At 36.2% G+C, this 26,003-nt stretch overlaps 1 protein-coding gene across 2 annotated transcripts in view; it reads left to right on the plus strand.

The window, feature by feature from the left end:
- Window positions 1-26,003, plus strand: part of ntrk2a (neurotrophic tyrosine kinase, receptor, type 2a) — a 56,676-nt gene that overhangs the window by 21,003 nt on the left and 9,670 nt on the right. For both annotated transcript variants that reach the window (XM_053504454.1, XM_053504455.1), the window contains 4 exons: window positions 19,279-19,467; window positions 19,994-20,130; window positions 21,146-21,318; window positions 24,293-24,533. In XM_053504454.1, coding sequence (XP_053360429.1) covers window positions 19,279-19,467; window positions 19,994-20,130; window positions 21,146-21,318; window positions 24,293-24,533 — 740 coding nt within the window. The remainder of the gene's footprint in view (window positions 1-19,278; window positions 19,468-19,993; window positions 20,131-21,145; window positions 21,319-24,292; window positions 24,534-26,003) is intronic.

The raw sequence follows: 26,003 nt of genomic DNA on the forward strand, positions 1-26,003 counted from the left end.
CACTAAATGCTATAAGACTTAAGACTAACACACATTTATTTTGTTATATCTAAAATAAGAAACAAGCTTAAGATGACCAGTGTATAAACTGGTTTCAAACCTGTGCTTGGATAGACATCATTTTTCACCAGCAAATGCAGGAGCAGCACCTCCAGGTCATGTTTATGTGTTCTGATTTCATCTTTGGTCATCATTTCTCTTTCCACTTTCAACACTTCCTGATCTAATGTAGCCGCCGTACACTATTACTTATCCTCTATTACCTTCTGTCTTTTGATACTCTAAAGGTTTGATGCACGCTCCAGCCAAAAAGTTTTCACCCCCCTCCCAGACTTAAACATCTGCATGTAGTACACGACTAACTTTTTGAACTTTTTCGTAACTTTTTTCTCGTGCTTTTTTTTTTTTTAGTTTTTTTTTTTTAGTTTTATTAGTTTAAATGCAGTCATAATCTTATGTACTTGTTTTTCACATTCAGATCAATCAAATGCTCCTGAAGAAGATACAGGATTAAAATGTGGTCAGTCAACATGATTTAAGCTAAAAAGAAAAACTAATAATAATAATAATGAGAGGATCATTACATAGTTTTTCCTCAGTGAATATCCTTTACTCACTAGTGCTACTTAATAGTCATTCTTAATAGTCATAGTTTACTGTGTAACATTAAGTAACACATTAACACACAGAACAGCCTGATATTTTGGGGGTCAAATAAAGCAGAATTAAACTTTATGACATTTATGTTTGTTTTAATGATTATCATTTATCAGTTCATATGTATTATTTATATATTGTGTTGCATCATTTTTAAACATTTACGTTAAAGCTGCCACAGTTCCTTGTGTTGTGTTTTTCTTATTATATTATTTTGATTCATTTTGTCTTGTGTTGCATCACTTTTTTTTAGGTTTTGTTTTATTTCATAATGTCCCAGTGGAAGTGGTAAGCCGATAAGAGTGGTGCAAACTGGACCGAACTCAAAATGGACCATTCGGGGAAAGAACATACACTGAAACACACATCACCCCCCCCCCCCCCCCCCCCCCCCCACCACTCTTATGGCCCATTGTTCATCCCAGCTGCTACTGACTGAACCGAGCTGTGCAGCCAATTAGCAACCAGCATAAAGCTAATCAGTCCTTCATTAAAGTTGTGTTTGTTTGCTTGAAGCCCCTCCTATGCGTCATACCATCTACAACTGGCTGTAGCTGATATCCGACCTTGTCCCATTGCCCAGCGTGGAAGCCAGAACTGGGGGTTTGTGGGTAATGGAATTTGTGTCAGTGGATAAATGGAGCCATGGCGCTCTAATGCGCAAAGAGACTCGCAGAGGGAGCAGGAGATAGTGACATAGTTTTTAATGGAGAGCCTCATAAATGAATCATAACACATGTGCCTTGCCTTTTTTATTCTTCCTGTTCACACACTAAACGATACACCAACACACCAACATAAGAACACACGATTGACAGACATGGGAAGACTGGCATTTAAATAAAATGTAAATAACCATTATGCTTTTTAATATAGTTCATCTGTAAATAATACTGGTTTGTGCTGGTTAAGTTTCTTAGATTTTTGTAACAGCTATATTTTAGGGGATGTCTATGGCTGAGTTGTAACAGTCCATTAAAAGGCATTCAGCTCACAACCTAAACTAACACATTCAAAATTTTAAACATTTATTGTACTGCTTTATAGATATACAAATACAATGTAGGGGTGTATTTTGACAGCAAAGAAAGAAAGAAAGAACAAAAGAAAATGTTCAAGTATCTATGTGAATATTCATGTTTATAACTTTTTTTTTTATTAATCTTTTGTAAATGCCATTTAAAAAAAAGGCAGATTTAAAATAATAATAATAATAATAATAATAATAATAAGAGAGGGAGTGGGATTTAAAAAACTGTAAGTGTTTCTTTCAAAAGCCCACATCTACTAAATCTAAATACAAATTAACAGTTTCATAGCAAAATGAGATTTGCTATGAAATTTTGGCATTTTGGCATTTTTTTTTTTTGTGAAACAACAGTTATTATTAAAAGAAGCAGGAATTACCAGTAGTTTAAGCTGTAAAAAATAAACATGTAAAAATAAAAATATTTTATGCATGTTTCTTTAAGTCATAAGGATTTTAAAAAGCACAAATTGGATATGTAAGTGTGAATTTTGGATGAATTTTCAAAACTCCACCTGCAGTTATACTTATAAATACTACTTTTCTAAATTTTGAGGTGCATCATGGCTCCAAAATGCAGCAAAACCTGTGCCTGTGATAATTTAAAACTATTTCATAAAAAAATGGTTGGTTAAAAAACCAACCATGTGTGCTTGCAGACAATAACTTGCTAAGATGACTGAATTTTTTTTTTTTATCTCATTTTGCCATCAAACTGTTCAAATATAGATATGAAAATTTGGAACACAAGAAATTAAGATTGTATGACACCCCATAAGTAGGCAGGTATATAGGTAGTAAGTATACAGTTATAAGTAGATCCATAGACTCTGACGATAGTGTTACACAATCTTAGGAAGCAAACTGGCACAATCAGTCATTTCTCCAACATTAAGTGAATGTGAATTCCTTATTATAAAGGGTGGGGTAACATCACACTGGTTCTATAACAGTAAAGTATAATGTAAAAGCTGTATTGTACATACAGTAGCATTTTCCCTAATACTACAACACAAGTAATGCACTCCGTCTTTCACATTTCTTACATCTAAATGCCTTTTATCTGGAGCTGTGCTTGTATTATATTTTCTTAAAAATAATATGTTTGTAGTTAATTTAGGCAGAGGTTAATGACTTTGAGATACAAGTGTAAAATATGGTGTTGTTATTAAATGTTACTTTGATGATAATTGTGTGTACAATACAAACAGTGTGTAGGGCCATGTATTAGACATTAATTCTTAGATAGACTTCAATAAGTGCACATAAATGGTGGCTCATACTGTACACTTCTTTGGCAACATTGAGAATTGCTTAATTTGTGTTCTTGTTATCTCATGTATTGTAATGTAAAACATTTGTATCATTTATGAAATATGAACTTTGAATCTATCTGAATACATTTTTATAGACTTGGAATTTAAAAGTCTATAAAAAGTCCTTTAAAACTAAAAACAAAATATTTTGAGAGTTGTTATTTTTGTTATTAATTTAATTTTGATTAGAGTCTTAAATTAGAACTTTGGACAATTCATATACATTAAAAAGCAGTTGGTGAAATTATATATATATATATATATATATATATATATATATACAATATATAATATATACCTTATACTTTTTATGAGATCTTACAAACCCAAGACTTAAATAATGTGTTTTAGACTGACACTGGCACTGAGAATTAATAACTATAAATATTAATTTGGTATTTGCTACACACTACGTTTTAACTTTGTGCTGGTGATTGACTGGAATTTTACATGCACTGAAAATCTGACCAGATAAAAAAACATTTGACTAACCAGTCATAAAGCAGAGGACAGTTTTTACTGTAAAACCATGTGAAGTATACTTGCTAAAGGGTTTACAATTATTCTTTTTATTTAATTACAAAGAAATTGTCAAAAAAAAAAAACAGCCTGTTCATGAATGTGATTATTTTTTCTCCTGCCATTTGCCTTTTTTTTTCTTGTTCCGTGTCCATTTGGAGGCTCAGTATGACTGAGGTCAGAAAGTGTTATTCTTTTTACTAATCTAACAAAAATAAACAATTTCCAAACAGTAATTATTAATAAAAAGTCAGGATAGAAGCAAATAAGCTGATAATATTGCACTAATTATCTTTAAATTTATGCAAACTGTCATTTCACAATTCTGATGTAATTTAGCCCTCATTACTGTTATATATTTAAAGGTTTCACATCCTTTTTTCCACCTTGAATTTAAGAAAACTTCCTGTTTACCCCAATACAAGCAAAAACCCTGCCTGAGACTTGTGAAATAGGGTAATCTGTAAGCATCAGTATTGTGATGAGAACATTAAACATAAAAATCATCGAAATAAAATGTATTATTATAAGAATCCTCTTTCAATCTATAGTTACATGCCCTAAAAGTGACATGCTGAACCTTTTTTTTAAAGGAATGGCTAAATGCTGTAACACATGATGAAAATGTGCATGTACAAAAACTTACTGTCAAAATGTCTTTACTGTACACACAGTTGTAACTGCAGTATCAGAGGGACACATAATGGGATCACATTCGTGGGCTCAGCCCCAATACGGCCTCTTATATCTCAGTAACTCACTTACTGTATGTTTTTGCAACGTTATTATAAATGTCCTAGTGATTTAAAAATGGAAATAGTTTTACTGGGCTGTAATGGAGGAGTTTTCTCACTACACAGTATTATGTTCAGTTTGAACGTACAATAAAGTTCTAAAGGTAAAGTTCTAAAGTAGACGGGTAAATAAAACATAAACGTCTTATACAGATTTAGTTGTAACAAAGGCTGGCAATTTTTTTTCTTCAACTTCAACCAACTAATTAGGTTAGAAGTACATTTTCCAGAATGCTCACTCTCTCTGTCCTATGTTTCACTGTGGAGGTGGAAGAATTTCCTCTTTTCTCTTTTTCTCATTTTGCATCATGCCAAGACACACACACACAAACTACTTCTAAATCCCCGGGTGTTTCAGTTCTTGGCTGTCTCATTCTGCTTAAGAACAAAAAGTTTGCTTTTTCAGTTTCCAGTGGACAGGAGCTTGTTGGAAAAAAAAAAAAAAAAACTTTAGCTCTCATTATTTGCCTTGTTTGTAGTTGGTTCAGCTTTGACTGAAAGTGTGTGTCTGTGTGCTAGTGCATGTGGGAGGTTGTGGATGATAAAGAAATGTAAACATGACAGTTTCATGTGTCTGGCTGCTTCTGGTCTCCCGGACAAACGTGGTGGGAGATGTGGAAGGTTTCTATGGTGTGGAAATATGGGAGAGCAACAATCTGAGGAATGTTTAGCCAGGCCGTGGCTGTGAAGCCATGAGATACTTCTGAATGAACTCTTGTTCTAGCGCTGTTGCTGTCCCATTCCTAACATTTCACATTGGCGCTCTTTCAATTTCTGCTTCTTCACCTATAGCATTGTAACGTCAACTAGATCCCAAACAATGTGTATTGAAATTCTAAAAGAGTGCTTAAAGCATTCCCTTCCTATACTTTTAAAATTCACACTTTAATCAATTATTCTCAGCACTGTTTTCTTCCACTTTTAACCCATATCCACATAAACGCTAATTTAATTTACAGTAGTTTCACGCCATTTTTGTTCTCTTCGTTTTTTTCTGAAAACCCGACCTGTAAGCAAAGACATATGTCCTCTCTTACTCTCACTCATCTTCTATCTACCGCTTTATCCTGTATTCAGGGTAGCGGAGGCCCTGGAGTCTATCCCAGGAGACTTAGTGCACAAGGAGGAATATACCCTGGGCAAGGTGCCAATCCATCGCAGGGCAAACACACACATACATGCACTCACACAGCCATTCACACACTACAGGCAATTTGGGAACACCAATTAACCTAACCTACATGTCTTTGGACTGTGGGAGGAAACCGGAGTACCCGAAGGAAACCCACTAAGCACGGGAAACATGCAAATTCCATGCACACAGAGACGTGAATCGAGCCTGACCGGGAATCGAACCTGGACCCTGTAGGTGCAAGGTGACAAATATCCTGTGTGTGTGTGTGTTTTTTTTAGTGCATTCTCTGGGATCGACTATGTGTTGATGGGTTTGTTTCGGATTTGCTTCAGCTTTTCTGTCTTTGCCTTCTGAACTTTTCTGAACTTTGCCTTCTCAACTCTGTCCTGAGTGGATTTTGTGCTGTGCAGTTATAACGCTCAACAGTGCACTGACTGAGTGATGGGCTTGGGATCTAGAGTGGCCCTGAGGCAATGACGGAAAATTCTGGAAGAAAACTCTTACTGGCTTGGTTTCAGAAATGTTTGTGAATGGATTTGAGCATAACACTGCGATTCTTTTGCTCTGAAGGGCTTCTGCAGTCACTATGTGCCATAGCAAGGCTACACAAATTACTTTTTCTGTCTTTTTGGCGATTGCAAAGGCTAAGCAAATAGGAGTTCAAGGTGTAGGTGGGTCTGCATCAAGGATCGGATTTAAGCCCCTTTTTGTTTGCTGTGGTGATGGACAGGATGACAGATGAGGTTAGACAGGAGTCTCCATGGACTATGATGTTTGCAGATGACATTGTGCTTTGTAGCGAGAGCAGGGAACAGGTGGGGGAAAATTTGGAGAGGTGGAGGTATGCTCTGGAAAGCAGAGGAATGAAGGTTAGCTGCAGCAAGACGGAATACATGTGTGTAAATGAGAGGAACCCAAGAGGATCGGTGAAAATACAGGGAGCAGAGGGAAAGAAGGTGCAGGACGTTAAGTACTTAGGTTCAACGGTCCAGAGCAACGGAGAGTGTGGAAAGGAGGTGAAGAGGCGGGTACAGGCAGGTTGGAATGGGTGGAGAAAAGTTTCAGGTGTGTTGTGCAATAAAAGAGTATCAGCGAGAATGAAAGGAAAGGTGTACAGGACAGTGGTGAGACCAGCGATGCTCTATGGCTTAGAGACAGTGGCGCTGAAGAAAAGACAGGAGGCAGAGTTGGAGGTAGCAGAGCTGAAGATGTTGAGGTTCTCTTTGGGAGTGACGAGGATGGATAGGATCAAGAATGAGTTCAACCCACGTTAGATGTTTTGGAGATAAAGTCAGAGAGGCCAGATTGAGGTGGTTTGGACATGTTCAGAGGAGAGATGGTGAATATATTGGTAGAAGGATGCTGAGGTTGGAACTGCCAGGCAGGAGGTCTAGACGAAGACCAAAGAGGAGATTTATGGATGTTATTAGAGAGGACATGAAGTTAGTTGGTGTGAGAGAAGAGGATGCAGAGGATAGGGTTAGATGGAGGCAGATGATTCACTGTGGCGACCCCTGAAAGGGAACAGCCATGCTACTTACCTCTGTTAGGAGGACTAAGTGTCCATGTTACTAACATCTGTTAAATATGCTACTTCGCTTGCTAACTTCCTTAGTTCCACTAAATATAACAAGTAAGATACGTTCTTTGTGTATGTTGTACAGATTAGAAAATATATAAAAATGCTTTAAGCCAATATTGATCTAAAATGTTTGAAATATAAATATAGTACTGTGCAAAAGTCTTGATGAGCCACCCCTCATTTCTTCATTTCCCCTCTCGTCTGTTGCACACAGCATTTAACATCACCACTACACCAATCACCAGCCTGATCATCTGTCATCATCTGCACTTTTTTCTCACTGGTTCATGCTTTAAGTTAGGTGCTTTTTAATGCTTAAATGATTCATAGGTCACTGTGTGGCTTAACAACCAAAACCGTTTCTCTGAAGCTTGTCCCCAGAAAATGAGAGGCAAAAACTTGTAATCCACATCTCAAAGGATGTGGATTACTAGGTCAATGATCGGAAGGTTGGGGGTTTAACCCCCACCACTGCCAAGTTTCCACTCTTGAGCCCTTGAGCAAGGCCGTGCTGTACCCTGGCTGACTCTGTGCTTTGACCTGGGATATGCAAAAAAATAATTTCCTGAATAAGGTTCCTGAGAATAATTAAATTACATTATTTTAATTATTATTATCATTATTATTATTATTATTATTATTATTATTAATGGATGCATCCCCCTTTGTTTAAAATATGTACAGTATATTAATCATGTTTGTTTCTGATATCACTTACATTATAGTGGCTATAAATATTTTTTACCTTTCTCAAAATTTAATGACTAATTTAATGTTTCCTCTTATGTGAAAAATAGGAGACTCCCTTCATGAATATTAAACAAACCTGCATTAATATAAAGTGTAAACTACTGCTGTTGTACATAATTAATCCACACCTTCCGACCAATCCGACTCGAGATGTATTCTACTACGGCATAAATGGTTTAGTCAGAGAGCCTTTTATTAGATTTATACATTGATTGAGAATAAAGGAAAGGTTAAGATTAATGGATAGAGTTCTTCTCCGTTATTTTGTCCTCTTTTTTATTCAGAAGAAAATGGAAGTCCGGGGTTTTTTTTTCACTCTGTAGAAAGAGAGAACCCTAGCAGGCATTAAAATCTCTGCGTGCTATTTTTGGGAACATAATACTCACTCTGCCTTGTACTGACCTGGCAGCAGCTGGAGCACAGGGCCCAGTTGCGGTATTGCTGTGTAACCGAAATCCAATCCGGAAGACAGGTCGTCCACTTCCCCTCCTCCCCATCTCTTGTCTCCAGTCGTCTCTCATCCCTCCCATCTGATCTATCCCTCTCTCCTTCTTCTCTCATTAGCTTCTCCGATCAATATATCACTTCCTCTCAGCTTGCTTGAAGAAAACAAGAGTTTAAAAGTTGGCGGTGGTCGGGTTTCCTTACCGGATACAGATGCACACATTCGCACACGCACGCACACACACAACACACAACACATACACAACACATACAACATGCCCTGCAAAGGGTTTCACTTTGTCAGGTCTGACAATATAGTGGTCATGTGCCATCAACCTCAAGAAAAAATACACAAAACTGTAAATAATGTGTATAGAGTGTTTTTGATCAAATTCTTTTATTAAATGTTGACTAATTTTCGGTAAGAGTAAATCTGAAAAACAGCCGTCATCTATCTATCTAATATAGATAGATGCCATATAATATCTTATATCTAAAGTTATTGTTTCTCATGCACAGGGACATGTACAGCAGAAGCGCGGCATAATCATAAAACCTATAATAATAATAAATGTGCTTATAGAAAATGCTGTTATTAACAAAGACATATAATAATTTATAAATAAGCAATAAATTTTTGTACTTCCTGGAAGGAGTCTCCAGTGTCCAGTCTCCAGTGCAGTAAGTTGTTCACAAGAAAACACGACTGTTGACTAAGAGCTGTGATCACTTCAGGGTGTGAAACTTATTAAAAAATAGTCAATGGCCAAAAGTACAGAAGATTATCAGGTACCATCTCAGTGACAGATTTAATGCATTTTTCAGTCAAACTTTAAGTCACAATTCCTTAGCTTGGACTGCAATGAATGCACATTTATCAAAATTAGTTTAATGCAGGGATACAGTGTGTCACCTGACTGCATCGTTAATCATCTGAGCCTGCTGCTGTTCAATTAGCTTCTGAAATGAGTGGATCAATGCGACACCATGACCCCCAGTATAGCCGCACGAGCCAAAGGTTGTGTGTTAGGTTGTGACCCTTGCTCACCCAATAAACACTTCATCTGCCTCTTTTTCTTGCTCAGGCATGGAACAGACTGAAGTCTGACCCCTTACAGCTAAATTGCATTTGCAGTGATTTTCAATGGAGACAAAAACCTATAGCACATGTCAAAGTGTGACTGTGGGTGCGTGTCATACAGAGATATCTAATTCCCTGGCGACATGTGGGGTTTCAGACATGGGATAAAGTGCACGAGATGTCTATTGTCTGACTTTTTCCCCGAAACTGTAGAGGTCTTTAAAGATCCAATGATGATATTATTATAGTAAAGGGTAATAAAGAGCTAGTTAGACCTCTGGGGTTAAGATTCTGATGAGTGGAAGGTTGTAAGTTTAAATTACAAACCCACTGTTAAGGTAAGGCTGATACATGCTGTATAATACATTAAAAGATAAGATACATAGCTCTGTGATTCGGCTAAATTCTGGATCCATTGGATAAACACTTTAAATAACTATAAATGTTAAGCTTGTTACCCAGATGTTAGTTGGCTTATGTGATTTCTTGTCTATTATTATGTAATGTCTAGTATCGCATAACAGAATCATAATTAGAATCTGGTTTATTTTGCCAAGTATGTTGACACACGTAAGGAATTTGATTCAGACCCACATAAAACACTGTACATTTGTAATACAACATTTAATAACTGTACAGATTAAATAAAGGCTGGTGAATGTTACACATGTACATAAAATGTACATAAAGTGAGTGCAAGGTAGTGCACAGAAGTGCGGGCAAGTAACCGTAGTGTAAGAGGTTTAAAAGAAGCTCCTACAGAATTCTAAAGAAATTAGAAACTACACTTTTTTTCACTTATTCACTTTAAAATTATGCATGGCAAAAAAAAAAAAAAAAAAAAAAAAAACAGTTCATAGATTTCCCAGAGCTAGTTTTATTCTTTATTTTTCGAAATACTTTGTGGTATGTGCACGCTAGTTGTGATTTTTGTCGCCTAACAGCAGGTTTGTATTTGTGGTCCAGTAATACTTTAGAAACTAAAGAGACAGAGTAATTGGCTCTGCATGCTGCAGTGCAGACGATCAATGTGGTTTGCGTTATTATTACCATTTCCAGCTGAAATGATCACCCTTCTTTGCATCATTGGTAACTTTTCATACAGTTAGACCCAAGCTTGCAGCTGCCAGTTATGCAAATGTGAAAAATCCATAACGATCTGTTTGCTGCTTCTATTTTCTTTCACCTCATCATATCTCCAAACCAATTATTTTCTTTCCACTCCCTACTGAAACCTGACCTGTTTGCCTTCCAAACAGACCATTGCTTTTTTTTTTTTTTCATTAAATTTATCTTTATTTTAGTTAGTTTTTGGATTAGCACCAGCTTTTCAGATCATCGGCCTAGAGATTATATACCTCCCTGAGTAGTTCTCTTTAATTCCTTTATAGTGCAGATATTTTTTTGTCTTTGATAGATTAGACATGATGCATAATGTGCATTTATATATATATATATATATATATATATATATATATATATATATATATATATGTTTTTTTATTTTAAGGAATTCAAATTTCAAAGGATTTCTTTGACTCTCATTTTCAGTCTAGTCGCTGTACTTGACCAGTTCCAGAGATTTTCTGGAACTTAAGACATGAACCAGTCAGAAACAGGTGCAGATGATGACAGATGATCAGGCGGGTGATTAGTGTACTGGTGATGCTGAATGGTTGGAAAAGATGAGATGGGAAATGAGGTTGCTGCTGAGGTTGTTACATAAACAACCCATTTAAAAAAAAATTATTCTTTAAATCTTTAGGCACTTTGCAGCCTGTCGCTGTAAAACATTTGTTCCCATTTCTTTAATTTAATCAACATCATTTAAGTTCAATTAATATTAGAAAATGAGGGGCGGCTCAAGGCTAAGATTACAGTATATATAATAGACTATCGTTAGCACCCATCATTGACGGGAAAAAAAATAGTTTTAGAAATAGTTAAAATGTGAAAGCTAAAACTAAGCTGATCCCTTTTAATGTAATCAGTGATATTATTATTTCAGGTTGATGCCCACGTATATGTCTGTCTTTCTGTACGGCAGAACACTCTGCCTAACTTATTAATACAAAGAAATAAAATTTTGTACAGTTATAGATCTTACGCCTTGTTTACACTATGCCGTACTTCGTCACATCGCTAGCCAAATGCACTACCTGTTCAATAATCGGAGAGTGAATCCCAGATGAGAAACCTAAAAAGTAGATCGGATAAACATTAAGTTTTGTCTTAAAACAACTCCAGCGCATTAAAATTCACTTATACTACTTCAGTGCTGTTATTCAGACATACTGTACAAACAGAAATTTTTGTGAGACTGTTTTTAGGTCCTCGAATGTATGAAACGATATAGTAATTGAACAAGCGAGTTCTGACCAACGTATTGACAAAGGTATTTATATGCAAACACTGTACCATGTGCCTTCAGGATGATAACAATAATAAAAACAATAGCTTAATTTTAAACTGCTTGTACAGTGTTGTTGTTGTTGGCCTTTCGGCTGCTCCTATCTGCACAACAACTTGGCACAGGTTTTACACCGGACACCCTTCCTGATGCAACTCTTTCGTTTTATTAGGGCCATGCACTGCATCCAGTGGCTGGGGTTTGGACATTGGCTGGGAATCGAACCCTTATCCTTTTTTTGGAAAAAGCCATGCTGTGTTGCACATTTGTATGCGTTTTGCTTGCACAATGTGATGAGCATAATTATGTCATGCAAACTCTAAATGCTGATTGTAATAATGATCATTTTAATATTTCTCTTTAACTATTAACACTTGGAGCAAAAAGTTTCATTTTGAACAAAAAGGAAATGCTGTAATTTAAAAAAATATATAATATTTACAGTTATATGACCATTTTCTTAGAATCTTGTTCAAAGAGAGAAACAAAGTATCCAATGTGCACTATCAAAAACAATTTAAATTGGAAAAATTATTATATTTACAGTTGTATGACAATTTTATTAGAATGTTGTTTTAAAGAGAAACAAAGTGTCCAAAGTGCAACATCAAAAACAATAAAAAAAACAAATTAAAGTAAATACAATTTTATGTAACAGATTCTGTAATAAATCTGTTTTTTAATAAACTTAACATAATTATTACACAATTAATCAAGAAACATGCTGCATGAAAAATGAATGACAGAACTATCAGAACAGTAATATGCAAAGCAACAAAATTAAAAGAAAACCAGATAATCATGTCATTCATAGTTGCTGTTTTTTAGCTAGCTTTTTTTGGTTTTCATTTTCATCTAGATCTGAAACAATCTGAAAATTTAAGTCAGAAGTCAAATCATTTCAAAAGCATAAGTGGAATTTTATGTGATAAAAAAGACAAGCGAAAAAGATACACAGTGAAATATGTATAAATAGTGAACAGTGAGTTTTGGAATAAATCACTTTTGGACTTTTCTTTTTCCTTTTTTTAAAAGAATACATTTTTAACACATGATTTTACAACTACTTTTGCACTTTTTGGTTTAGGTTCTTATTAGTGTGCTAGAAATATCATACTAACCACCCAGACTCAAGCTTTGATGTCTTTTTGAAATGTGATCCGTGCCATTTACTTCTTCAACCCTGCCAACACCTTTTGTAATTCCTGTGCATAATAGAACTTACAGTAACCCCATGACATACTGGCACTGAATCATTCATTCATTCTTGGTAATCATCTAACACTTTCCAAAGCAGTCTTAGTTGTGTAGGTCTTGAGTGTGTCTTTAAGGTAGATCTTTTAATTTAATATCATACACATCATGCACAAATCTCCACTAATGATAAAAACCTTTAAAAACAATCCTTGCTAGAAAATTCCATCAACAGCAATTTCATGACCAAATGCGTTTATCCTTCCTCTGCCATTTTAGCACTTAAAAGGCTCATCTCAACATTGTACATTTGATTGTGAAAGACTGCACTGCCAGCACTGACTGGCAGGTATGCCAATCTGGCATATATTCAGTTAAACTCCAGAGGCTGAGTTATGTATTTGAACCGCTAAAGAACATATCAAAAAACATAATCTAAGTGACGAGAATATAGTGAATAAATGAATAAATATATGTAAAAGAAAAAAAAATCCTTTTTTTTTAATGATAACTGTCAGGACAACAGAAAATGCATTACAAGCCCAAAAAATTTCATCAATGGTTAAACCATCTAATTATTTGACAAATTGGGAAATCATACATTTCTGATGAGGCACCTGTAATGGGATACTTCCTGAGATTAATTTAGTGCTGTCATATGCTATCTTGAAAAATTTAGCATCATCACAGCACTTCAAATGAGGCTCAAATATCACAGTGACTTATTCTTAGTTGTGTTCTTCATCATAAATATGACTGCGTTTGTGAGAAATTTGCCTTCTTTCTCAGCAGCTGGTTGATTTTAATGTGATTATCTGTTAGTAATTGTCTCTTATTAATTTTGAAACCCTGGTTTTATGTAAAGCGTTTCCATCCTTGTAGTCATGGAAAATCAGGAAGATCTTGAACTGTATAATTTTCCACATATGGAAATTCTGTGAGATCCTGGGAACGGCTCAAGTTGAGCTATTAAGTGATACAAATTGCATTACATTTACAGGATGATACAATTTTTAACTGACACATCAGATTTATATCAAACTACAGTATATATAAATGCTACATGCTTACAAAATGAGGCTAAAAGGTTTGTCCCTTTGATGCAGAACTGGGCAAAGGTTCAGAATCCTGAATCCCAGGTGGAACCTATTTAGGAAGCTACGTGCAACTTCTTTTGTGAATCTTAAGTATATAATTTTTAGTGGAATATATTTTAAAATTCTGTATAGAATTTATTTAGAAATCTCAAGTAGAAACTATTTGGAAAGCTAAATAAAACGCTTCCTTTTACGAAATTACTAGGAATCTCAAGTTAAACCAATTTAAAAATTGCAAGTATAAATATTTTCAGAAGATACATAAAACTTTGTTCAAAAATGAAACAGAACATAGTATGAAATCTCAAGTAAAAGTCAATCTTTTTTTAGTAAATCAATTCAAGCTTAGAAATAAAGTTAAAGTTAAAGCTAAAGTTAAACAAATTAATGAAGTTGTAGTATAAAAAATAGGAACATAAAACGAATAGAAGATACATTTGTTAGGAAATCAAGTAGAACTTTGCGAGAAATTTAAAGTAGAAAATATTTAAAATACTGTAGAACTTTCAAGAACTAATTTAGGAATAAGTAGAATTTTTATAGTAGTAAATAAGTCAAGCAGAATTTAGGAATCTCAAGTAAAAACTAATTTAAGATTTTTTTTGTTCTTTAGAAAATTAAGTAGAACTTTGTTAGAAAGGTAGGACTGATTTAGGATGATATAACTTTTTTGTGAAATTAAGGAGAGCTTAGTTAGAAATACTGTATAAGGTAGACCTAATTTAGGAAATTAAGTAAAACTTTTTTATTAATCTCAAACAGAAATTTAAGGACTTTCATGTAGAACCCATTTATGTATCTAATACGTGTCAGGGTAGATCCATGGAAGTAGTGGACTACAGCATGCATCAGCCAGCCATCAGCACATGTCCATAATCACGTGCACCTGATTCGTGTTTACCAAAGATCATTCTGTCTATTCACGTTCTGGGTTTCAGTATGTTTCACCCAGTTGGTCTTGCATCATTATTTTCACTCTGATGTTGTTGTTTCCTAGCATTTGCGATTAGCTCATGTTTATAGTTCCTGTTCATGTCATGAATCTTGTTCTGGTTTGTTTGTGAGTTTCACAACGGCTATTAAAGATGAGTCTGCACCTGCACACTCTCTGTCTATCTCTGTCTCTGTTATTCTTGACACTAAGGATATGAGTCATGCAAAAGAAACTTACAGTTAATTATACAGTACACCAGTCATATAAAATACCTGGAAAGAAAAAAAAAGGGGGTGATGAGATCTTTTGTTTTTGTTTAACGTATTTAAATTACGTCAGCCATGATCATTTAAAAAGCAGCTAAATCGTACCCATGGAACAAATTTAATTTATCGCAAATTTATCTATAAAAATAACTGTTTGCATGATTCTTTACTTTTGTTTATTTGGTTATTGAGAAATTGTAAATTTTTACATCTATGTTTTTGTAACTTTTGAAAGTAATTTAAGATCTCACATGTTTCTGCGTTCCCACAAATCCTCAGCGTTAATACGTCTGCATTCCAGAGCAGAACAGTCCTCTGGGTCTTGTTGATGGTTTGAGTGCAGGATGGAAGTCTGGATCTCGAAATGTGTGTGATGTATTTCTTTAGCGTGTTGTGGTGCGGTTACCTGATGAAAGCTTGCTCCAGAGGGAGTATAAGGCAAAACAACATCTCCAGATAGTCACCGAGTAGAGCCTAAAGAATGTGTTCTTGTTACTGTCACTGTCGACACATGCTTAATAACGGGTTGACACACTTGCAACTTGCAGTTTAAAAGGGAATGTTTTGCAGTTGCGCTGTATGTGGTGCGGCTCTGTTCTGTTCAGTACCCAGTGTAAATATAAGTAATGGCTTAGCATTGACAGGCTGCAGGCTGTGGCTCAAGTAAACACGAGTTCATTTCTAGTTTGTAGTCACAATTATTCTTATTATTTGTTTTATTGGACAGAATCCAAGTAATAAAACGGTATGGCATGTATTTATCATTGTATTGCAAATAGCATCAAATAGCAAAGATTTTTAAGGATTGCATTCTTTAATTAGCTTTTTAATTTTCGTGAGTGCCACTCTGTGCTTAAAAGCGAGACTTGGACAAGACGATTTCCACTGACCCTTACATGCATCGCCGCTTACATACATTTCCTTAATAGAAAAAATAAATAAATAATAAAATTCTTCTCCCCAATGAGTAATAAATCGTGAGAAATGCCTGGAGAGATTTCATATTTATGAATTGTTTTTATTCTTCATTTCCCAGAACAGCTGAATTCACTTCTCACAATCTCTCACTCATCTTTCCAGCACCAGAGATTTTTTTTTTATAATGTGGTAAAGTGCTCATTTTTAAGCTGTTAAATGACCCATTAAGGAGCCATTGAGATCACATCTTTGATGTACTGTAAGTCCAAACATGTATGACACTGACATGCTAGTCTACTATAAAGCGCCCAGCTGGTTCAAATATCAGTAATATAGGATTAGACGAAAAAAGATCAGCATTTGGCTGTCCTGGTTCAAAACAAAGTCACTGACTGATGGGGCCATAACTCATCTTATCCATCCAAGATGGAACAAATGAGACTGTGTGGCCACATTTTCCTCTGTGTGCGTGTGTGTATGTGTGTGTCTGTGTGTCTGTGTGTGCGTGCATGTATGTGTGTGTTTTGTCTTTTACTTTCATGATTACAAAAGACCTTTGTGTTCTTATATGTGACAAGCTGTTTTTGCTAGGTTTCAAATCAGTGCTGAAGACAAGAGGCAATGTGTAACACATTAAAAGACTGTCAAATGCCACTGCACCGAAAAAAAAGGAGAAAACCATGAAAATGTTTTTACCCCTGTTACCTTTCGCCAAGCGGTTTGTCTTGGAAATGGAAGAGAGAAATCTTACACATAGTATGAATGTCTCTGCTTCCTTGCAAACAGCTGCCTTTCTAATTCAAGCAATATTAAAACATAAGCAACTAATTTCTTTGTTGAAATTAGTTACTTTGTCGAAATGTTGCAAATAATGATAAAAAGTTGGTATGAGCTAGTTGGCACTTTCTTAACGAGTGCAGGCTAAGTTACAAGCAGGTTCCGGGTGCCTTTATTTTACTTTAACCCTCAGAATCACTTTTGGTAACTTCCGTGGGCTTTTTATTTATTTATTGTATTGTATTGTTTATTATTGCGTTATTTGGTATTTTTGTATATTTTTATTTTTAAATAAATGTGCCTGTTTTGTAAAATTATTACCCTAGATGTGAGAGGCACCATATCAATTTATAGGGCACTCATTGAAATACTTAGACTTTTTCAAAAATTTTTCAAAATGTTTTATTGTTGTCATTTTTATGTTGCAAATCAAACTCAGTGAAGTCATTATTTATGGTCCTTTGCCAGATAATAGGATCTAGAATAATATATTTTTGTATTTATAATTAATAAATGGTATTTTTGTGTATTTAAGTGTATATACTTTATTTGGGGGAAAAAAATAAAAACAACAACAAATTTAAAAAATGCAACAAAAATGCAAAACAAAAATATATTAAAAAACATGATAAAAAATTATTACAAAAATATACAAATTCTACAAAAATTAACAAATGTGGATCTTCGCCTAATTAAGGTATGTTTGGTAACTTGACTGACCTTGATTTGGAACATAAAAATTATGACTATGAAAAAAAAAAAACAATAATCACAAAAGTAAAAAAATGACTTTGAAAATAAAAGTTTTAAACTTAAAAAAAGTTTTCAAATTTAGAATTTCCAAATTTGCCCATTCAACGGGTAGCATTTTACTGCATAGAATGACTCTAAAATAATCTATTAACATTTCCTTACAGGAAAATAAATTAATAATACACAGTATTTAAATACGCTCATTTCTCAGGGCTCCTGTTTTTCTTCAGAATTACATCTCACATAATAGGACAAAGGACAAAGGGTGCTGTGTTCCCAGAGCCTTATGTTCCTCAGTTCTAGGGTCCTATGTTCCCTGGGCCCCATGTCCCCAATGCCCCATGTTCTCCTGGTGTATATAGCACATAATGGAAACCTGAAAAAGATATCCTACCTAGCTCTCTCTTTGTTGTTGTTGTTGTTGTTGTTGACCTCCAAACCACAAAATGAAAACCATTAGTTTTTGTAAAATTTTACGTTTCGTAGATTAATAAACTTGCTGCTCAGTCAGTCTACTGTGCTTCGATGTCTTTTTGTTGTGAGCTAATTAACATTGTCTAATAGGCGCCAACCATACTAGAGTTTTTTTTGTTTTTTGTTTTTTTTAAAGGCTAGCCACTTAGCACTAGCAGAAGCACTCACTGTAGAAAAGCAATTTTTTATATAAAAAATAAGGTAATTAGGTACCATTGTCCAAATGATTTCATGCTAATAAGTCCAGCTTGCCCCTTTTAGCATTTTTAGCATTCTGCTGCGGTAATTTAGTTTGAAAGCTAGCATGAAATAATAGCATGGTCAAACTGAGGTGATATGCTTTTTTTTTAGCATCTGAAACAAAACTGTTTAAATTTTCACACTACATAAATACAATTTCTAAAATTATACCCTTTTGGAGATTGTTTTGCATGCTAGTATGAGTTAGCAAGGGAGATCTTTTTACTAGTCCTGGTTTATCACTTTGTGTTTAGCCATGCTATTATTGTGAGGGTAGCAACTGCACTAAAGTAAAAATCTCATCTCATTTACTTACTCATCGTCTATTCCGCTTTATCCTGTATTCGGGTAGGGGGGCCCTATCCCAGGAGACTTAGCTACACCCTGGACAAGGTGCCAATCCATCACAGGGCACACACTCATTCACACACCACGGGCAATTTGGGAACGCCAATTAACCTCATCTGCATGTTTTTGGACTGTGCGAGGAAACCGGAGTACCCGGAAAAAAACCAAGTACAGGGAGAACATGCAAACTCCATGCACACAGAGACAAGATTCGAACCCAGACCCTGGAGGTACAAGGCGACAGTGCTAATCACTACACCACTGTGCCGCCTAAAACCTCCTCTTTGCCAGAAAATTTTATTTGGCAAAAAACTTTAGCATTACTAGCATAATACTCATAGATGTAATAAGTCATTAGCTCATAGATGTTAATGTCCCTATCCACTTAAAGCTCATCAAAGTGCCGCTTCTTCAGGCCAGCAAATATAAAAAAAAAAAAAAACATTAGGACACTTGATACTGTATGTCTCATTTTATAGCTGCCACACTAAGCCTTTTCAAGGAGGGTTTTTTTTTTTTTTTGCTATATTTAGTCATTATTTTTTTTCTGTCTTCCCCTAAGGGCCATCGTCGGTCATAAGCAACGATGATGACTCAGCCAGTCCTCTCCATCACGTTTCAAACGGCTCGAACACGCCATCGTCCTCAGACATGAACGCTGACGCCGTCATCATCGGCATGACAAAGATCCCCGTCATCGAGAACCCGCAGTACTTCCGCAGCACCAGCAGCCTGCTCAAATCGGATACCTGTGAGTCGTCCAGGAGTCTCAGAGTTGTCTCCTGCATACACACACACACACACACACACACACACACACAAATACACACTCTCACGCAGAGATACGTGCACTCACCTACTTCATGTCCTTCTCCACAAGCCTCTCTGTCTCTCTGTTCTTTCCCCACTCTGGTTCCTTTTAATATTGGGTTATGGTGTGCAGTGAGTTACTGGAGATCGATGCAGCCTCATCATCTAGCCCACACTAATGTAATCGGCTGACTGGCTAGTTTTTCTTCAAAAGCATTCCTTAATCACATCACGGATAAATCTACGTCTCTCTATCTCTCTCTCTCTCTCTTATTCGCTGTCTTTCTCTTTCTCTTTCTCGTCCTCTCAGTATAGGTCCCCTGCACATTAAATGGCTGATTAATCTGCTCTTATCTTCATGCTGTCCTCACTCCACTAAGGAAAAACCTGCTTCTGATTTCCTAATCATAAAATATGGAGACGTTACAAGTATGTTACAACAATTTTATGTGTGTCTGTGTGTGTAGTTGTCCAGCACATTAAAAGGCACAACATCGTGCTGAAGAGGGAACTCGGCGAAGGGGCCTTCGGGAAAGTGTTCCTGGCTGAATGCTACAATCTTAATCTTTCACACGACCAGGATAAGATCCTTGTTGCAGTAAAGGTTAGTATGATATACTCAGTAAACTCAAGCTGTTTTTAATGCCATGGTCGAAAACCATTGATAGCTGCTATGATTGCAGGTTTTTTGTTTAGCAATACTGCCAGAAATTTTGAAGTAAATGCACAAGTAACTAAAATTAAATTAGAAGGTTTGAACCAGGGGGAGCGCACTGGTTAAGGCGTTAGATTACAGTTTGGAAGATCTCAGGTTCAAACCCCACAACCACCAAGTAGCCACTGTTGGGCCCTTGAGCAAGGCTCTTGACCCTTAACTGCTCAGATGTTTAATGAGATAAAAATGTAAGTCGCTCTGGATAAGAGCGTCTGCCTAAATGTAAATGACCCATTATATGTCTTATTCTTTTAACGCAGACAGATTAGAACACTAGAAATATTAAATATTTGTGTGTGCCCTGCGATGGATTGGCACCCTGTCCAGGATGTAACCTAATTTATGCCCTAAGCCTCCTGGGATAGGCTCCAGGTCCCCGTGACCCTAAATACAGGATAAAGCGGTACTGTATAGATGATGAGTGAGTGAATATATAAAAAACTAAACAATGTATGCATTATTGTAAAACCAATTGGTTCAGAAAATGCAATGTATGCATATTTTATAGTCCTCTAGAACAGAGTAGCTTTAATGTACTAAAATTTTTACTTTAGTTGGTGGTAACACTGTGGCCTCGCACCTCCAGTGTCTAGGGGTCGATTCCCAGGTCTGTGTGCATCGGGTTCTCCTGCAGGCCAAAAAACATGAAGATTAGGCTAATTGGCATTCCCAAATTGCCTGTAGTGTGTGAGTAAGTGTGTGTGTGTGTGTGTGTGTGTGTATGTTCGTTGCCTGCAATGGACTGGTACCCCATCCCAGAGTGCCTCCTGGGAAAGGCTCCAGGCCTCCCGTAACCCTGTACAGGTATAGAGACTGAGTGAGTGTGAAGGAGTGTACTTTATGTCAAAATGCTAAGATGTGATTGGCTGTTTGTAATGTGGGTTTGTACATTGTGTGTATACAGACCCTTAAGGAAGCCAGCGAGAACGCACGCAAAGACTTCCATCGTGAAGCCGAGTTGTTGACCAACCTGCAGCACGAGCACATCGTCACCTTCTACGGCGTGTGTGTGGAGAGCGACCCCCTCATCATGGTGTTCGAGTACATGAAGCACGGAGACCTCAACAAGTTCCTCAGGTATGAGGAATAAGCCAGGCATGGCAGTGTCACTTCACTTACAGGATGCTAGGAAGAAACCTAAAGAGGAACTATAATCAAAAGGGTACTTTTTCTCTTCTCAGGCACTCCAGATAGTGGTTCATTACATTATTCTGATGTAGAAGAGCTAAACAGTTAATCTAAACTAGTGTGGTAAAATGGTGTCTATATTGAGAACAGTTACAGAGAGCAGTTCTTAGGTCTAAATCACCAGTAATTACCTTTGAGACTTACAAATACTTGTGGGAAAAGCACATCTTTAGATTATGCATGCGACAGCGTATGTGCCTGTCTGTGTGTGCGCATTAGACTGCCTACTCACACCCTGTCTCTTTGCCCTTGTATCCTGCTGACCTGTTAGATGATAGGAGTGTTGCCATTTTGCCATATCTGTTACAAATCCATAGGAGACATAAGAAATGTCTGAACGTCTGAGTATTGATACAGAAACAGTTCACCTTGCAGTGAAAATATATTGCGGTATATAAGATAAGCACCCTTCCCCCTTAAGTCATACTTCATGGGATGATATGGCGATATGCTGTGGTCATCATGAATAAGAAAACTGTATGCTGTACAAAGTGTTGAGTGTACCGCGTTACAAAGTACCGCGTTAGAGTACTTGGATTACTTTTATGATGTAGCGAGTAATCTAACGTGTTAGGTCGGCCATTTAAGTACTTTATTAATTATTTTATTAAAAAATTAAGTTTATTCATTTATTTATTCATTTTAAATAATTTATTTATTATAGTTATTTAGTAATTTTTTTTTATGTAATCCGTTATTCAGACAATTTATGTAATTTGTGAGCCAGACAGCAGTCATTCCCAATCCACGACTGTGTGGAAGTTGTCCTACAAGCCCCACCCCCCATTAACCTGCCCTCCTCTGATACGCGGTAAGCATAACATAATGAAACATAATCACAGCGCCAAAACTCGCTGTGAATTATGATGAACTGTTGCCATCGCAACGCTGTACTATCTTTTTAAAGACAGTAATTTTATAATGTAATTACTGTAGTTACTTTAAAAGGAAACATCCCAAACACTGCCTGTACATATATCACAGATGCCATCATTGTTATCAGTAGTTTATATTACTGAAAAACTGCATAATATCACATCACTGATATTCACTCATGATAGGCCTGAACACACCAACATGTCATTCTATACCAACTACAAATGTATATTGTTAGCCAGGTATAATCATACTAATTTATATCTAATTTCTACTAATTACTATTACTACTTATTAATTAATTAGGTTTAACTAACCTCAACAAATATGTTTGACCATACGGTTAAACTGTTTAGCGCTTCTACATCAGAATAATGTACCGATATATCGTAATAACAATAATACTAATAATAATAATAATAATTATTATTATTATTAGTCTAATAATAGTTATTTATTAACCTAGTAAGTAGGTAATATAAGTATATCTACTTATACTTATAATAATTTATCTAAAAAACCTTTCACAAAAGACCCACATATTTACACTTATTACGAATATTCATAGAATAACAATATTTTCTGGGTACACTATGTGAATTTGGAAACGCTTTTTCATCCATGCATGGAAATCTTTCCTCACAATTTTGGTAGTAAACTTGTTTGGCATGCTTTTGCATATTGCAATATGATTGGCCCTTTCTAATTTATGATGCAATAAAACTTTATTTATTTTACTTTCTGATTCTTTAGTGAGTTACAACAGTTTCTGCACATTTGCAAGTCTCAGATTAACTCCCCCTAAAAAGGATTAATTTTTGGAAAGTAAGGTTTTATAACTGTTAGGTTGACTTTAACACTTTAAGAATGAACTTGATTTTCCCACATGTTCCTAAATACAGTACATTTTTAAAGTCCTTCAGTATTACTGTTGTTTAGTGTTGGTTGCATACCTTACGAAATAAGATGATACAAAAGAAATGATTTTTGTAAGCTGTATCTTGGAGAATCATAAAGATGATGCAACCTGGTAACCTGGTAACTACATTTATATTTACATTTATATTTATAATACAAGAACAAGCAAATAGTCTCATTAAATTTTTAACATAATGTTCTACACAAATCAGCCATAACATTAACACCACCACCAGCTGAATTGAATAACATAGATTATCAATAATATAGCAATAAACTGGAGACAGAATCATGTGCGTGGACCAATCCTAGCCTGTCTTGCCCAATCTCACAGAAAAGCCAGTGCAGCACAAACTGCTGGAAAAAAGTCAACACTGGCCATGAAAGAAAGGTATAAGAACACCAGCACATCACAGCCTGTTACACATGGGGCTTAGCAGGCAAGGAGTTCAAGGTTGTTGACCTGGTCTCCAAATTCCCAGATCTCAATCTGACCGAGTATCCATGGAATGCGTCAGGCAAACAAGCCTGATCCACAGAGGTCCTATGAGACAACCCAAAGTACTCGCTGTTTGCATCCTGGTACCACACATCACACGCACAGAGGTCTTGTGCAGTCATGCCCTGAGGGGCCAGAGCTGCCCTAGTGGCACATGGAGGAACCCACACAATACTAGGCATAATGTTATGCACTGTAATGGCTGATACTTATACACAGCTTCTGTATTGTAATTCTACACAATTTTGGTTGTGCTTGCCTTTTTAATAAGCCAGATTCTAGTTCCTAAAATATAAACAAACCTAATTAGCCTTATTTAAACTTATTTAAACCATGCTCCTGACCAATCAGTTACTAGGGATGAATGATTGAACCCTGTAAATGTAGTGTGCTGCCCTGGGGGTTCATGTTAACGACTGTGGGGTTTTATCTCCTTATCCATTGTCTTTTCTTTATTCTTAACTAGATGCCCTATGAATACTTAAAAGTTTCGAAGCAAGTATATTTTATGTTAAAGTCAAATTGCAGTTGTCATTCAAGAGATCGCTCTCCATCTCTCTCTCTTTGCAGGGCTCACGGTCCTGACGCCGTGTTAATGGCAGATGGTCAGGTACAGCAGCAGGCTGAGCTCACACAGTCTCAGATGCTGCACATTGCTCAGCAGATCGCAGCAGGGATGGTGTATCTGGCCTCACAACACTTTGTGCACAGAGACTTGGCCACACGTAACTGCCTTGTTGGTGAGAACCTGCTGGTGAAGATCGGAGACTTTGGCATGTCACGAGACGTGTACAGCACGGATTATTACCGGGTGAGTGGTGTTTCAGTGGACTATGTACTAGTACTAGACCTTAGGGACACTGATTAAGGAAACAACATTCATTTAAAATGACTTTATTTGCCACATATACATTACATATACATTACAGCACAGTGAAATTCTTTCTTCGCAAATCCCAGCGTAACTGGGGTCAGAGCGCAGGGTCAGCTATGATACAGTTCCTTTGGAGCAGATATGATTAAGGGCCTTGCTCAAGGGCCCAACAGGAACCTGGTGGAGCTGGGGATCGAACCGCTAATCTTCTGATCAGTAACACAATGCTTTAGCTCCCGGCACCATTATACATTACCCAGAATTAATGTGCAACAGAAGAAATTTGAAAAACAGGAAATTGCCTATTAAACAACAATCAAGACCACAATTAGCAAATCTCAAGCCACTCTCCCCATGTCTGCAAAAATTTCTCATTTCATTAGATTAATAAACAGCTGGAATAAGAAAAACAGGCACTAACAAAATATTTGTTTTAGTTATAGGAATGTATTGTAGAATTGTAGGGTATTCTCACTTTTTTTAAATATTTTTTTTTATGCAATGGAAGAGAACAATCAGTATTTAATATATAATTAGTATATGATAAATCCTTTATTCTTAAAAACCTGCTTGATCCAGCTGCAGCACTCTGGTGTCAATCGTTCACGTCATGCCTGCTTGATTGCTTCCTAAAGATCATGTACAAAAATTAGCTTGAGAACTCTCTAGTTTTAGTCATTAAAATCACCTATGAACTATAATGCATGGCATATGTTGTCTTAATAATTTTGGCCACCACAGTGGTTGTTAGGTGTTAGTTATTTGGCTAGCTAGTAGGACAGTTAGTGACTGTGTAATTTAGCAACAGCTAATATCTGGCATGGAAGCGTGGTACTGTCACCTTGCACCTACAGGTCCCGGGTTTGATTCCTGCATCAGGTGTGTGTGCATGGAGTTTGCACACAGTTTGGCTCGTGCTTAATGGGTTTCCTTTGGGTTTTCCAGTTTTCTCCTACTGTCCAAAAACAAGCAGATTAGGCTAATTAGGGTTCCTGAATTGCTCGTAGTGTGTGCATATGAATGCTGACGAAAGATCAACCTACAAAGATTGTTCAAATCGGAATAAATACATTAGTCACCAGTGGTAACCACCTCCATGGTCCCTAGTGGGAGTACAGAGGTTCCTTGATGGATGGAATATCTGATGAATCTAAGCCATCTGTATTTCCCTGGAGTGACCCTGTCATTCGCCAACTATGATGGCTTTGAGATTCTAAATTTTTTAAATATTGTAAATATTTTGAGAAAATAAATGCATTTCAATCTATGTGGTAAAACTTAATCAAAACTTATAGCCATTATATCACCTACATTTAAGCTGGCAGTAATTATTACACACTTTGTTCGCCTTTTATTTTTAATCTCAGAATGTCCATTTTCTTTCATAAGAGTAAGAGAACAAGACTT

The sequence above is a fragment of the Clarias gariepinus genome, chromosome 9 (assembly GCF_024256425.1).
Source record: "Clarias gariepinus isolate MV-2021 ecotype Netherlands chromosome 9, CGAR_prim_01v2, whole genome shotgun sequence".
Taxonomy (NCBI): Eukaryota; Metazoa; Chordata; class Actinopteri; order Siluriformes; family Clariidae; genus Clarias; species Clarias gariepinus.